This window comes from Parambassis ranga, chromosome 21 (genome assembly GCF_900634625.1).
Source record: "Parambassis ranga chromosome 21, fParRan2.1, whole genome shotgun sequence".
Lineage (NCBI taxonomy): Eukaryota > Metazoa > Chordata > Actinopteri > Ambassidae > Parambassis > Parambassis ranga.
This window is the reverse complement of record NC_041041.1, coordinates 18270531-18286160: the sequence shown is the minus strand read 5'-3', so window position 1 is coordinate 18286160 and position 15630 is coordinate 18270531. Positions and strand designations below refer to the sequence as shown.

Genomic DNA, 15630 nt, shown 5'->3' with positions numbered 1-15630 from the left:
TTATGTATAGATATATATATATAATATACTCATTTCTTTTATATATAAATCTACTATAAACAGACAGTAAATACACAATTGTCCATCATTATACAAAGTAGAAACATTTGTATCCCCCCCCCCCCCTCCCCTCCCCCCCAAACCTATTCATACAAGTTCTGCTAAAACAGTCTGAATCCTGTCAAATGTCAGTTTTACAATGTAACATGGAGGAAACGGGACCACATGTACAAAATAGCAGGACAACACACATTTTAAAAAGTACAAAAATAAGCCACTAGAGTCCACCAACGGGGCAACGGAACAGACACAGATGAGCGTGGACAGAATTAAGAAGAGTAGTCGTCGATCGATGTGTGTGACAGGAATACTCAGGAGATCGGTGTCCTATGTACAGCAGACAAGAGTGAAACACCACGGCAGCCTGATTCCTGTTCACTGATGGGATGTGTTAAACATGTGATGACATAAAAAGTGTCAGAAGGTAGCTGACCAGAGGACCAAACACAAGTTAGGAGGATGGACGTTAGCACTGTGGCTAACTGCAGAGCCAAAAGGTTTAAAGGTTAAGTTAAAATGATTCAGAGTCCACACTGTATACTGATAAAATAAAACCCTATGAAGGGCGCCAAAAATGGAGAAGAGAGTGAGCTACATGTGGCAAATTTTTAAGTTGCAAATTAAGATTTCAAACAGCTAATAAAAAGTGTGTATATTACTGAATATTTATAAAGAGCAGCTTTGTGCGTCGCTGTATCAGACAGGCGTACACACACGCACCTGCCCCATAGCACCTGACATTTGGGGAGCAGATGTGCTTAACAAGGGGCTAAAGATGTTAAACCAGCTGTGAGAGCCTACAAAGCTCCAGGAACACCCCTCTGGAAACTCAAAGGTGGTATGGTCTTTGTTACCTCGGAGACATGGAGCGCTGGTTCAACAAATTGGCCCATATGAGATTAATTCCTTTCACTAACCTCAATGATCTGACCAATTTTAATGCTCGTACTGTCACTGCTCAGTCTGGGACTGTTTGTCAGGCTTTGGCTTCATACTGTGGGGTATGGATGGGATTCTAATTGTTGCCTTAGTACAGTGCTTGCTACTCTGATGAAACGACAGATGTTTATGTGATATATAATCCAAACCAATTCCTTGAACCTTCTTTTTATATTGAGCTACCTCCAACTTGTGGCTGGAAAATACCTTCTATGGTGATATTGACAGTTAGTGGGGAAAAAAAAAACAACGATGGAGGAAGAGACAGGGAACTCTAAGGTAAACATGCCAAGGTCCTCCAGTCTATGTGCCAACAACATGCAGGCAGTGAATGTATGCCAGGTTAGACATGTTTAAGAGGTTGGGGAGAAGAGGCCTTGTTCCTAAACCTGTTGTCTTTAAGGCAAAGCTCTTTCAGAGGAGTTCTACAAAGAATCCATCAGGTTTGAAAAAAAAAAGGCACAAATGCAGTCTTTTACTGCCAGTAATTTTGGAAACCTGTTGTCCTTTCAGCAACCTTGGAAAATTGCAGGAAATTTGATGACCTTCAGTTCAAGAGCAGGATCCTTAGTGCAGAGTCACAATCACAATAGCTCTGGTGGTATCTATTAAGTGAGAAGATGAAGATAAAGCGCAGAAAGAGCAAAATAACGTGAAACGTAGGTCTGTCTATAGGTGCGGCTGGCAATCAAAAAGTACATCTGTCTACTGTTTGGACAGCACTGGCACTCGAGGTTGTCACTACGGGATGGTTGAGTCTATTCCCAGGTCTTGAATGCATTTCTTTTGAGCGCCACTTTTGTCAGATCTGCTTGTTGTGTCTCTGACTGATAGAAGATGAAGACTGAGTGGTCAAAAACTCGGTATTTACATAGGAGCTTCCTCTTCCATTGGTTCCTCTTCAGTTCTGAGAAAAAGATAAACAATGTAGAAGTAGTCTTTGGTTAATGAAAATAGATGCCATTAGTAAGCATAATGTAAAGTTAGGTACATTTTTGGCTTTATTACAGTCAGTGAACATTTAAATTTAGGCTGTATGAACATGTCATTGACTTGAGCTAGGTACCTCAATTCTTTTCCAGTGCAGAACTAAGCTACAAGTATGTTACCCCACTCACCTCTTTCCAATGTGCTTGTTGGCCACAGACAAGGAGGCCATGGCGGAGACAGTTTCAGCTTCCTCTGCGTCACGCCGGAGGGCTTCACTCAACGAGCAGCCGAGTGTGGAGGCAGAGCGCTGCAGTGAGCGCCAGTGTTTACCTGCAACAGAACAGGTATTTACCCCTCTAAATAAATACTATTAAAAGGCATATTAAGAAAACAGAAATGCATACAGTTGTGTATAAATAATCTACTTACTGTGGGCTTCAATGACTTTCTCCATAGAGTGTACAGCATTGGCATTTGGTCTTTGTTGCAGTACCTCATCAGGAATGGGGTCCAACTGAAACAAACACAAAGTAAATTAGAATATTTGCGGCCTTACTTTTCCTACAAAGACTCAAACAATGGTGCTAAACCTTTTTAACAGCATCAGCACCATACGGATCCACTAGCCACATCTGTCAGATTATTTATGACACTTGTGCTGAAATGTAACTGCTCTCACTTGGCATGGATGGAACCTGTGCCTACTGGGAACATCGGGTAAGTACATTAAACGTTTCTTTTTGTTTTTTAGATATAGTGGGTTAACATGAAATGTATTTCTATGAATGTGACTGACAGGTGTTCAGAATTGTTGCTCCAGAGCCTCATTTGAGTGAGCGCGGTTCCCTACTGATTTAAAGGATCATTTTTGAATGTGGACCGCAGCCCACTGTTGAGTCAATCCAAGAGGTGGGGAACAAGTTTAGAGCTGCTGACACAATAGAAAATAGGTCTGCAGATGCACACCGCCTCCCACTCACTGACAGCTTTGCTACCCTTTGACACAATCTACAATGTCTTCTTTGTACTGCGTCCCACTCCAAGGACACGCACCGGAGTGCACAGATGCACACACATTGAAACTGAAATACATACAGTACAGGCAAATCCATACAAGCACACACATACACACACACACACCTCAGGGAGGCCGGCTAAGCCTATGAAACTCTCCAAGCCACAATTCAGAGGAAACAGGGATATTCCCCAAAGTGCCTTCCCAACCCGGAATGATTCAATTTCCCCTTTGGCCGACTGCACATACGACACTTTCTCATCCCATTTTGTCAAACAGGCTCATTCAGCTCTACATTCCACCACAGAAAACACGCATCCCTTCTCTGCTCAGTCATAACCCCAGTGGAATAAAGGACCAACTGAGAAACATGTAAAGAGAGACATGGAGAGAAAGAAAGAAAGAAAAAAAAGAGTTTGGCCTGAGATTTAGGAGTAGAATGCCAGAGAGAAGAGGAAAAGTCATCGTCGGTTGGTCTTGCTTTGGCCACGGCTGGAAGTTTTCTTTTAATTAAAACAAATAGTGTGTGGGAGGGGTCCGTGGGGGCTGAGGGAAAATGCAGTCTGGGGAGAAGGATACTTTAATCCTGCTGTGGCACGACAGGCTACATCATGCATTCGAGAACGGACGGAGGTGCATGCACACAGACACACAAATGCATACACATTGTGTGCCAATATTTACCCTTATCCAGAGCAATGTAAAACAATGGGGAGCAGGCTTTTTGACCTCACCTGCTTGAAAGACATGACATGGAATCTGCAGATTGTCTTTGTACATCAGCTTCTGTATAATTCAACACTTTATTTATGTACTCAGTCAACACTTAAAATGTAGAGGCTAACCATGAATAAAGAAAGAATGTTTGGCCCTAAAAGGGGGAAACTGAACTCAGATCATCTCAGGTACTTTAATATTTACTTGCTCTGAAGATAACGGTCTGATAAGTCGTCATCTGTTTCTAAAAGAAGCTAGTTTTATCAGTAAGGTGGAAGCACTCATGGACTCACATTCTATCCAGAGGAATATGTTGGAACACAAAATATAGCCTTGTTTTTCAAGCGAGATCCCGGTAAGAGAACTCCAGCAGGGCCGATGCTCAGGCCTCTGACCTGTCCAGACTGTTCTATCAAATACAGTCAAGTGCACACTCCTGGTAGAGTTCTTTCATATGTTACATATTAACCAATCGTAGGAGCTGCCAAGACTTGAAGAAGAATTGACAGCCATGCAGGTCATTCCGCCATTCAGTGGGGTAACAGTGACGTATAGGTCGACCCACCTGAGCCTGTCTTAAACAGCAGGTGGGATAAGTGATTAAAATGTGGTGCTAGTAGTGGAAACAAATTAATGCAGCACCGTTATGTTTAAATGCATGAATTCTAAATGGACCAAGCTGTGTCATAGGTGACTCTGCTGTCTTAAAGGGGAATAACTGAAGCAGACAGCAGTACATATTCATCACCATCCCAAAGTATCCAAGGGACCATGAATCATCAATCTTTCAGTCAGAACTTACTTACTACCAACCATCAGCTTACAGCAACCGTCCCCCTAACCTGGCCCGTTCTAATCCAGCTTGCCTCAGCTCCCTGTCAAAGTGGGGTCAGGGGATCTCTAGGGGTTTTTGCAGAGTTCCCTTCAGAGCAGAGTTGGACAGGGGGCAGCCTGATTGACAGCTGGGCCTCACGCTTATAAACTTTAATGGCTCTTGTCAGGGTACTCCAGGGGCCCACACCCGGCAGGTATGGCAAACACACAAAGACACGCAAGTGCACGATATACAAGCATATATTTGTCTTCCACATCATCCACGGTGACATTCTGTTTATTTAAGTTTGTAGTCACTGCCGTGCCTGTACTCCTGCGCCTTGGTACCATCAGCTGTGTAGTGATCTTTAAGCAAGAGTAATGTCCTTTAGGGATGGTGTGACTGATTTCTGAGGAAGTCTACTTCTCTGTGTGACACAGCTGTCCGAAGCACACGGTTCCTGGCCAACAAAACCGAGACACCGTGGAAAGCCATGAGCTGAGAGTGAGGAATGTGCTCCGGTAAAAACATTCTTGAGGGAGGCTGAAACCAAAACAGTGGAAAGATGAGGAATTCCACTTGTTCAGCAAAAGAAAAGTGCACAAGGCATCTATTGTTTACTGTTGTGTCCATGTGCGTGTGCTGGTGGCCACAAAAACTGGTTGATTATGTTATGCTAACTGAGCAAGGTAAGGATGTGAGTTGTGCAAAGCAGGCGACCTTTTCAGAAAGGGGTGCAGGCCTGCCTTGTAGTTTGAGAAGGAAGTGGTGGGGCGAAGTCAGGCCCATGGGGGGGAGCACAGGTGAAGTGGTGCGTCTTACTGTAACTGGTGCAAACACACAGAATAACTTCACTGACATATGGTAACAATTAGCATATTAGCCAGTTGTTTATCAAATAATTGCTAACAACCGTGGTTCGAACTGGGCCAACATCTGTTTGCGAGCATTCATCAATTAGTCCCGAGTTCAGCTCTGACTAGTGTAGTCGCCAATGCATCATTCATGAGCTATTTAACTAGAGAGACTTCACCATTACGCATTACAGTGGTGGGGGTGAATAAAAGAGCTTGTAAAGTCCATTCAGCAAGTTCCTTCCCTCTCTTCCCAGATAATTTGAGCTGCTTTCAAAAGAAACCTAATGCTCATTATAGCAAAGCTTGTCTTTACCTGCCAATAAAAGCACAGCTATAGTTCTCACATGAGTAAACAGTAAAACTAAGTATGAGCTATGCAGAAGGGGGACAGGACAGAGGGAACACCTTTAGGATGTCTTGCCACCAGTGCGGCAGCTGCCAAAACCTGCCTTTTTTAAACTGACACACAATAAAATCCTGATGCCGTTTCATAACCTTTTACTTATATTGTTCTCTAATGAATCGCATGATTTAGGCCGTGGGGCTTTGCAGGATTATGTCACTTCTGCATGAGTGACTAACCAGTCTGTCAGACAGCAGGTGTAGATCTATAGTTAGATCAAGGTTTCTATTATGGAGATGTATGACACTTTCAGACACTTACAAACCCTTAGGCAGTTTGGAGCAACATAAACAAAAGCACAGCTGACCAGCTCACCCAGCTGTGGTCATATGCCTGAGCCCACACAGCCAACACATGCACTAAGTAAAATGTATCCTCTCTGCTCTGTTGCTGTCAGATGACCTCGTTCCTAGGCCTGGTTGGTGAGTCCACACCGCCCTGTAAGGCCTGACTTCTTAGCTTGGAGATTTTTTTAGATGTGATATTTGAAACCATTACTAGGACTTTGACAGTGAACGCTAAAACAAAACACAAAAACAGGTCTTCATTCTCTCCCTCTCAGTCCCCCACTGACATTTTCCAGCAACATTCCACGTCCATTACAGAGACCTTGAGCTGATAAAAACATTTGCTTCCTGCTGTTTTGATCTGATCAGGGACATTTTAGCTCTTTTTTTCTTTGCTGTCAGCTATCAAAGCCCCAAACAAACGAACGATCTGCCTTTGTTAAAACAGCTGACATCACTTGCAGCCAAAGAGTCAGCAGATGCATGTCACAGGAACTGTAGGTCTATACTTAGTAAGCCAAAAAAAACAAAAAAACACGTAATTCCGACTTGGCACGAAGCATATAATACTATGACTTACTTTCTTGACCTGCACAGGTACAGCAAGCTGTACAGCTGCATAATAACAATTGTTTCCTCCTTTCCAACTTCAAATGATTGCTCCATTTCCTTTTATTATCTGATCCCTAGACCTGGGCTGACCCTGCTGGAAGAGGTGTGAGGGTAACCATTTTCAGATGTGTATCAGTGATGGGGCCCTGGGTGAAAGGGTGACAGGGTGAGAGGGGTGCCCTGCAGGGCTGAGGCAATTGACGCCCCCTATCTCCTGCTTATTTTCGAATTTTCGGCTCCCCATGGCCCCCATCCCGGGACCTCCTCCAATTCCCTGCCGAGACCAGCGCTCTGCAGGCTGCTGAAACCTAAGAAGCAAAGCCCCTGGTCTAATACATTATTTTTGCAGTAGGGTGGTGTTGTGAGTAACGCGAGCGTCCTTCAGACTGCAAGATCTGTGCGCGAACCTCTGTGACAGCAAAAAGCATCCGCCCTGCTAAGTGTCCTTGAATTCCTGAAGCCTTACCAGATGTAATAGCAGTATTATGCACTGCAGCTTTGAGTCACTGGTGGGCACGGTGCAGGTAAACAGAGTTAAGTTATTCGATTAAGCCACACCATTTCTGCTTTATCTTTCTTTGACAGGTTTGGCATACAGCAGTGCCTTTATTCAGGTGTTACAAACATGGTCCACACTGCTGTCACACTCTAAGTCTGCCCAGTGGCGAGATACAAAGATGTTCTTTAATTAATGCGATCATATGTTATTGTTCTGTTTGTTTTGCTCCAAGATTCACATGGAATAAGGTCGTGTGTGTGTGTCTGTGTGTGTGTATTGAGGCTGAGGGATAAACAGATACTCTATTGCACAGTGTTAGAAGCTAATGTACAGATATATATCAACAACTCTACGCATTACCACAGTTTTGAACGCATGACTAGACAGGAGCTAATGGCTTTAGCAGGTACGGAAGCCATTAGCCCTGCAGCCTGCAGCAACACTTAAGACTGGTCACTTTTTGAATTTAATGTCAGTCTGGATGGACAATCTTGACATATAGCGCCTACTTACTTGGCACTGATTGATGCACTTAACACTTAGTCCCTGGCTTCAAATATATATGTGAAATTAAAGGCATAAAGTATGTTTTCTGTGTATCCACAGAAACCTGCAAAATGTGCATTTTGTCAGCTGTTAAACTACACTGTACATCACCCAGAAGTCAGTTTGTTTCCTGCATACCTTTGTAATTAAAGGAATATAACATAATCTCATTTCTACATCACAGTTTTAGCAGTCCTTTAACAATAAATTACTTTTGCAATATCTCAGCTGCACCATCTACAAAAACCACACCAGCCTCTACATTAGCAGAAAGAAAAAAGTGTGGGTGGTTTAGAGGAGTCGCTATTCTGTAGCCTGCCATGAATCACAGAGTGCTGATGGTTCCACAGTCCAACCTACGCACTCCCACAATTAACCTTCTGCCTGGAAATCCTCTTCTTCTGACGTATTTGTGCGTATTATGTGTGGTGTTGACTTAATGGTAGGGATGAGAGGACAGGGTTGGGTCATATGATGTAGCAGCAAGTTTGTCCTGTTTTTTTTTTGTGACCATCCTTTACCTTTAGTGAGTTGTGTTTATCCTTGGCACAGTGTGTTATGCCAACACTGACAAAGGGTACACAAAATCTCATAGATGACTCAAATAACAACAGATACTGCTGCATTACTTTTTAAGGCAGCTAGTCTGTTCAGGTTTCAGCATCACAGCTACATGGTTAGCTTTATAAAAAACATTGTTTTGTCTCTTATAAGGCAAATTCCCTCTCACTCAGTATGAGTTGCAGCAGTGAGCTGGAGACTACCTGAACACCATTCATTCCTTTCCTCTCCAATTCACAATTTGTTTCCTTACAATGACTAACAGTGGTGTCATATATTGTTGCGCTCATTAGTGTGTCCCTGTTTTCATCTGAACAATGCTTTTACTGGTATTGTACTGTACTGCATTTACTCAGCACTGTGAAGTACATATTCACAAGCTGGAACTGGAAGGTTAACCTTCTTATTTAATCTTTAATGCTGTACTTTGGCATTTTGACGATCATTTATGAGGATATGCTGACAGTGATTAATCCCCCCTCCCCCCTCCCCCCTCCTATTGGCTCAGATCTTACCTCATTGCCAAGCAGGGCAGAGATGCAGGCTTCAGAGGCATCACATATGGCTGTGAGGTCATGACCCCCCTCTAGGGCAAGCACCATTCGACCGCCTGCCAGACCCATCAGCTGCCTGGTCAGGTAGCCAAAGCCTGGACACACAGGAAATGACAGAGAAAAAGAGAGAGAGAGGGGGAGAGCGGGAGAGAGAGAACGAGAGAGAAAAAAAGAATAAAATGAGGGAGAACTGGTATTGAGCCTCAAACTTCCTTTTTGGATATTGATCAAAGAGAGACAGAAAAAGGGGTTGGAGTGTGGAAGAAGGAAGGGGTGACTGCATCAGAGAGGGGGAAAGAGAAAGAGAGCGCACTGTGGATTTACTGGGGGCCAAAAAACAAGCCCTAATATGAGCCAGGTTTAATTTTAATAAATGCGGCTTTGCGTTTAGTCCTGGTCACAGTCTTTGATGTTTTTCCTCTCAGGAGGAGGGGAGTTCTAATATATGCATTCAGCCGTACTTTATTCCCCCCCTGAATTCTACCCCATCCCCTCTTCCTGCAATCCTCTCTAAACCACCCATATCTCCCCCTTTGACAAGCAAGACCCCTGCTCTTATTTGAGATCTGCAGGATGGTTTTAGGAAAGCTCTCTGCTGGCACGCCAAGGTCTCTGTCTGAATACACAAGCTGGAGACACAGAATACACAAGCGTGCGAGCGTGTCCTTCCCACTAATATTTCTCTCACAAGGTGAGAGATGGTATCCATTAAAATGTGCATGCACGATCAAGTTCTTAAGGTTGAAAGAATGTTCATCTAATAGGAAAGAGGCAGGAGTAATTAAATAAATAGCTGTAATCAAGTGCTTACATTTAGCTGTCACTCTGTATCCTCCCAGGGGGGGTGGATGTCCGTCAACTGCATCAAAGCCAGAAGAAACCAGGACCATGTCAGGGGCAAACTCGTTGGCAATAGGCATGACCACCGTTCTAGAGGAACAACAAAAAATATAGCATTTGTGATGAAGAATGAAATCAAATTCAAGGTAAATAATACAGGTAGGTTAATTTCCATTCATACCATAGCTGATAGACTTTTTTTCTGAAACTATGAATCATTTTTAATTTTAATTTTACATTTTTAAATGTAGTTTATTTTTTCAACGCATTGTAGCATTTGTCCACCACAAACACATTCAAAGTATATCTGTGCTGTAAAATGTGGCTAACAAGACTTTTCACATTTTGTCCCTCCAGCATTTTAGTACACAGGTCACTGCTACATAATCCAGCACAAATTCAGAGAACCAGCTATCAGATTGGGAAGCAAGTTAATAAGGGCTAAAGTTATCTTGGCACTTGTATTTTAAAATAATGTTTTCTTAAAGCAATGTTTACATGGATTACATTAGATTTAAAAAACTCCCACACAAATACCCACACATAGACAAGGTATAATTTTCCACTGTGTTGCTCCTACAAATATTAATGGCATGAAAAGCATGGTGTTAGCAGAGGGTTAATGTCGTCTCCCCTGGTCTGGCAGAGCAATTATAATACTGTCTAGCTGAATCTGATTTTGCAAGCGGGTCTATCAGAAAGTCACACTGCATTTCATTAAACATTCATGAAAGGGTGACTGAGCAGCCAACACAACTTAACAAACAAACATACATTAAATAAAACTTCGAGATAAGAAAATTACTGCTCAGCATTCTGCCCAACCAGCAAGCCTGAGGAGCCAACTTTTTAAGATTGCATGATAAAAATATTGGAAAGTGTTCCATGTGAATATAAACAGTTTGTTTTTCCCACTACCACGTTTTTAGTGCATGTATGTGTGTCAAAGGGGATGAAGCTAAAACACTGAGGGCACTGCAGGCAACAGCAAATTGCACTTCAAACAATATGATAATATAATTCATAAATGATTCTGCATACTTTTTATTTTCTTACCAAAATAGCAAAGAATGAGTGACACTGTGTATTTAGGCTAATTGCACAGTGAACCCTCTCACCGATGACTGAAAGAAGACAAGCAGAACTTCATAGCACAAAATAAGTATACTGCAAAATGTAGTGTCCTTTCTGTCCATGTGATGTGGGTGGGACATTTTAAACCAATCTGGAGGTGCTACATTTCAATTTTGTTGCATATCTGTTGTATGTTTCAATCCGTTTAGTGGCTTTTCTTCCCTTTATGGTTTTCAAAGCAAACATCTACCTAATCAGTTTGTGTGTACATGTATGTATGTGGCAGAGAAAATGACCACTTATACTTCTGAAGTAAAATGTTTGGAAATTCAGAGGCAACAACTCAGCATGAGCCTAAAGCAAAAAGCAGAAGTGGAAGGAGAGATAAAATTGCATGTGTGTACGTGTGTGTTAAGTATGGAGGATAATTCTGACACTGGGTGTGGTGAATGAGGGCTGTTTGTGTACAACCTTCATCACGAGGAGGAAGGGCTATATGAGCAAGATGTGTCATGCACATCAATCGAATCAACAGTGGGTTACTTTGTAATGATTCACTGCAAGCTGTGGTTGGAAAATCCAGTCCGGTTTACATGGTGTCCCTGTTAGGGAAGAAAATCAAACTGGGCAAAATAAATTTGTTTTGAACACAAAATAGTTTTAACCACAAAAGAAGATATATATAATTTTAGACTAATTATCTAATTTTTCTCATCTTTTATGGATCAGGACTTAGAAGAAATAAAATTAAACGTGTCATTCTGATTTAGCATTATTTAGGATGTCTCACTTAGTTCATAAATAGTTGGACTTCCCAGATGGCAAAACGAGTGTCTTTCCCTGATTCACTGTGGGACTTCTGACTCTCCACTAGGTTTTTTTTTTTGAGATATTTGGATAAGTAGTGTTTTGGTGAGGTCTGCAAGTGATGGAGTACCACAGGGTTCCGCTGTAGGTCCCCTGTACTTTGCTGACCTCAGGAACATGGTACTGGTTTGCCGGCTGTGGGCGAGCAGCGTGCCCTGAACTCCGTAGGCCACAGGTTTTTCCATCTCCTGCTCAACACCAAATTATAACCCAGCGATGTGCGCACCCCCCCCCCACCACCACCGCCACCACAACACAACATTCATACGTACACACAGCTGTCTGAGGGAGAGGCGGGAGGTATAGCATTAAGAGGTTTTTAGGGAGTCCCAGACAGCAAGAATACATGGAGTATGTGCGTCACTGTGTGCTCAATGCGCATCTGGCAACGTTTCAGAAGAAAACGTCATGCAAACAAGATGGAGTTGGAGAAAGATGCGTGGAAATAAGGAAGATAAAAGGATGTAGCTGTCTAGAAAGAAGATGTGAATGTGAGTGAGTATATCAAAACATGAATGTACAAGTTGAATTAAACAGGACAGCACATGACCCTATAGTGAGAAATTAACAACTTTTGTCCTCAAGTAAGCATTATTCAGAGCATTTTTCGGATTTTATTGTAATCTGCAGCTCTCTTCTGCGGCTATATACACAGAAGCGGCTTCAGCCCATTAACATTTGGGCCATAAAGACCCCACACCAAAGGGAGCTGGCAACAGGAGCTTTATGTGTGCTGACAGAGGGAACCCTTCACCGCCAAGGATACTTCAACCTACAGGGGCTCCTCTGCCCGCTCCCACCACTACTCCAACCTTGAACACAGACAGAATCAGCTCTGGTCATGATACTGAAAACTGCTGGTGTCATCAGTTTCCTCTTTTCCCCGACCCTCCTGGAATAATATCCAGTCATTAAGGAAATAAAAAAAGCCACAGTGATCAATTAACAGCCTGGCACAGAGGGAAGTAAGTGGTTTTGAGGGAGACTAATTGTGCGTGAATCAGAGGCTATGTATGTGGAGATGAAAAAGACTTTTTTTTTCTAATTAAGGGAGGGAAGAGTTTACGACTGAGCCGTAAGCTATGGGACATCCTGAGCAAAGAGGTTACAATCTTAACTGCTGCTGGCTCTTTCCTAGTTTCAGGTTTTATAGTGAAGAGAATTACTTTGTTAGTTATGATGCATGTAGTTTTGTTTAGTATTGTTTGGTTTACATAGCAACAGGTGCACATGTGTCAGCTGATGACTGAGATGCCTACAAGAACGCATGCAGGGGAATGTTTAATTCTTATTAAACAGTCACACAAAAGCACTAAATGTTACACATTCAGAGCAGAAATGATTTGGAGCAGAGTAAATGAATTCTCTCTCTTCGGAGGTTAATACAGCGGTAGGTCTTGGCATAGTGATACATCGTTTTTTGCCAAGGAAAACTTCCTCTCTGGGGACTGCTCATCTTTGTGTAATTACGGGAGACCCTAATTCATCCTTTGATAGATGTTGCCTAGGTTTACAACATGAAGGGTATTACGGGAAAATGAGGTGTTTTCATTAAGTTGTGTAATTTATTGATTGTTTAATTCTAGAAATACCAAAAAAACAACATGGAATTTTTAGGGTCTTTAAAGGTTTCACCAGAGAAATGAATTCTCATCAGCCCAGAGAAGGGCTGGGTGGAGGAAAATAAACGCTGTCCTTTAGAGGGAGCAGTACTCGTCAAATCAGCACACAAAGGGTTAAACTGTAGGGCTTGAAGGCTTTCCCCTTTCGTTCATAAAAAAATAGACGAAAGCGGTTGGGAGAGGGAAAGAGACAGAATAAGAGAGTGAAAAACTCACACACGCACACTTACACTTCAAAGCCCTGTCATCTGGCACTGCGGAGAGCTGGTTTGAATTAAATTTAATTCTCCTCTCTCGTCTTTCCAAGTTCATGGTAAAAAAAAGAGGGGGCTGAGTGAGCAAGCGAGTGAGTGAGAAAGAGAGAGAGAGAGAGAGAGAGAGAGAGAGAGAGAGACTGTGCTTCTGGTTTTCATTAGGGCCAATTTTCTTATCTTTTTTCTCTGTGCTTTCTGGAGGCTCAGACTTGATCCCCTGCAAATGCAACGTGGCACAGGCCAGCAGAGGAATGGGAAGGTGCTGGCTGCAAGGCACGCATCCCCTCCCCAAGCCACAGAGACAGGGAGGAAGAAGAGCGCCACAAACACAGACAAACACTGGAGACAGCATGTGTATCAGGTGTCTGGTGTATGACTGTACATGTGTAGAGGCACTGATGTGAAATGTGTGTGTAAGTGTGAGCGTTCGCACATCTGTTCCCCTTTGGTGTTGTGCATGTTCATGCAGCTCTGTGTATATTTGAGCTGGAGCTTCATGCATTTCTAAGAACATGCGTGGTGTATGTGTGTTTGCATTGTAAAAAACACTGAACTAGCAGCAAATGAATCTGTGTCATTCATTTGTCATTTGTGTACGGTACATGAAGACAAGCAAAGTATGAGCATTTAGAGTATATGTATGTAAGTGTGGCGGCTCTTTCTGGTGTCCCATGGGGGCTTTAAATCGACTTATAGAGCAGAAGATGCTTAGGATTAATGGCAGCACATTCTGAGGTAATACACACCCAAATTCTTATTCTCCTACAACATATCTTGATAAACACAAACTCACAAATACAAGTTTCTCAACATGCATGTTCACCTCTGGATAAACTACGAATGTTTACAGATGATGTTGTTAGGGTTAACTCAGCACGGGCTTAATAAAGTGTTATTGTTCACAATGACACAATGAGGTGGTTTTATAGTGCACACAGAGTACACTGTTAATAAACCTGTGTGGGAATATACATCTTTATGCTATAGTCTAATGAAAGAAAATCATTAAAGTGGCCTCACATGACAGCTAATTAATTAAACTACAACTAAATTGGTGGATACTACCTTCACTAAGTTATAATGCTATAGCACTGAGCAATCTTTTCAGACTACAAATGGTCTTTCATTTTCAGTTATATATTGAGTTAATAAAAGAATGTCACAATGTCAGGACACTACATTACATATTATACAATGTAATACCGAATATACCATATGGCACTGATTTGCAGTTCAAAGTACTGTACAGACTCAATTTTAATAGTGAATCATATCAGCAATACTTTAGTGATGTGGCTTGGTGTTTACTCCCTACAACCACCGTTGGACTCTGGTTCTGGATTATATATATTCATCTCACCAAAGCCATTTGATTTGATTGTACTGTACACAGTTTTTATAAATGTGCATTGGTTGGTGGAGTCTAATTTCTGTGGGGGAAAAAAACTTTTTGTATCAACATTCATGGAGCAAACTAGCATGCAGCAGTAGATACTGACTTCTGTGATGCATTATAAATAATGTCCGTAGCATGATATATATTAAAGGGAAAAGAAGAATAAAAAGGAGACAGCGGCAGAGCGAGAGCACAAAGGGCTCTGGGCTGCATTAGCAGGCTAAGGTGTGCTTCCGGGGGATTGCGTGCCGAAAGCCGCGATAAGACAGTGGCCTGTCGGTTTGATGTGTCAGGCTCGGGCCAGATGGACACACGGTTGAAAATGTGGATTCATCTTCAAAGAGTGCTGGAACAAATCCAGGCCTGCTCCTTTCCAGCTGTACGGAGCAAAAATGTGTAAGAGACATGTACATGTCTGTGTTGAGTCCATGCTTGTATGTGTGAGGGTGTGTGTGGGAGGTTATATATATAGCCCCAGAGAGTGGAGTTAATAGATTTCAGGCCTGAGGATGAGCCTTCTACCTGTGCAACAGCTCCCAGCTGTTACACCATGCAGAGCAGATTCAAAGGCAGTGACTGGACCAAAGCTTTTAATGTAAGTTTTCAGTTTGACCCCATGGTTATCACAGTCTTACCTGAATGCAGCCAGATAGTCTGCATCACACATGGGAGGGTCCAGTCCTCCTGTAAAGGCCATGTTCACGTTGAAGCCTACACCTGCTCCACTGCCCACCTACAACACATAAACACACACATGTGAGTTTGGCATAAGGTAATTTACAC

General features: G+C 42.5%; 1 protein-coding gene across 4 annotated transcripts in view; it reads right to left on the bottom strand.

Annotated features, from left to right (window-relative positions):
* Positions 1-15630, bottom strand: part of hdac4 (histone deacetylase 4) — a 92715-nt gene continuing 77085 nt past the window's right edge. For all 4 annotated transcript variants that reach the window (XM_028433782.1, XM_028433781.1, XM_028433783.1 and 1 more), the window contains 6 exons: positions 15483-15580; positions 9606-9724; positions 8756-8889; positions 2359-2443; positions 2118-2259; positions 1-1906 (listed from right to left, as the gene is read on the bottom strand). In XM_028433782.1, the coding sequence (XP_028289583.1) occupies positions 1867-1906; positions 2118-2259; positions 2359-2443; positions 8756-8889; positions 9606-9724; positions 15483-15580 (618 nt within the window). In that variant the 3' untranslated portion in view covers positions 1-1866. The remainder of the gene's footprint in view (positions 1907-2117; positions 2260-2358; positions 2444-8755; positions 8890-9605; positions 9725-15482; positions 15581-15630) is intronic.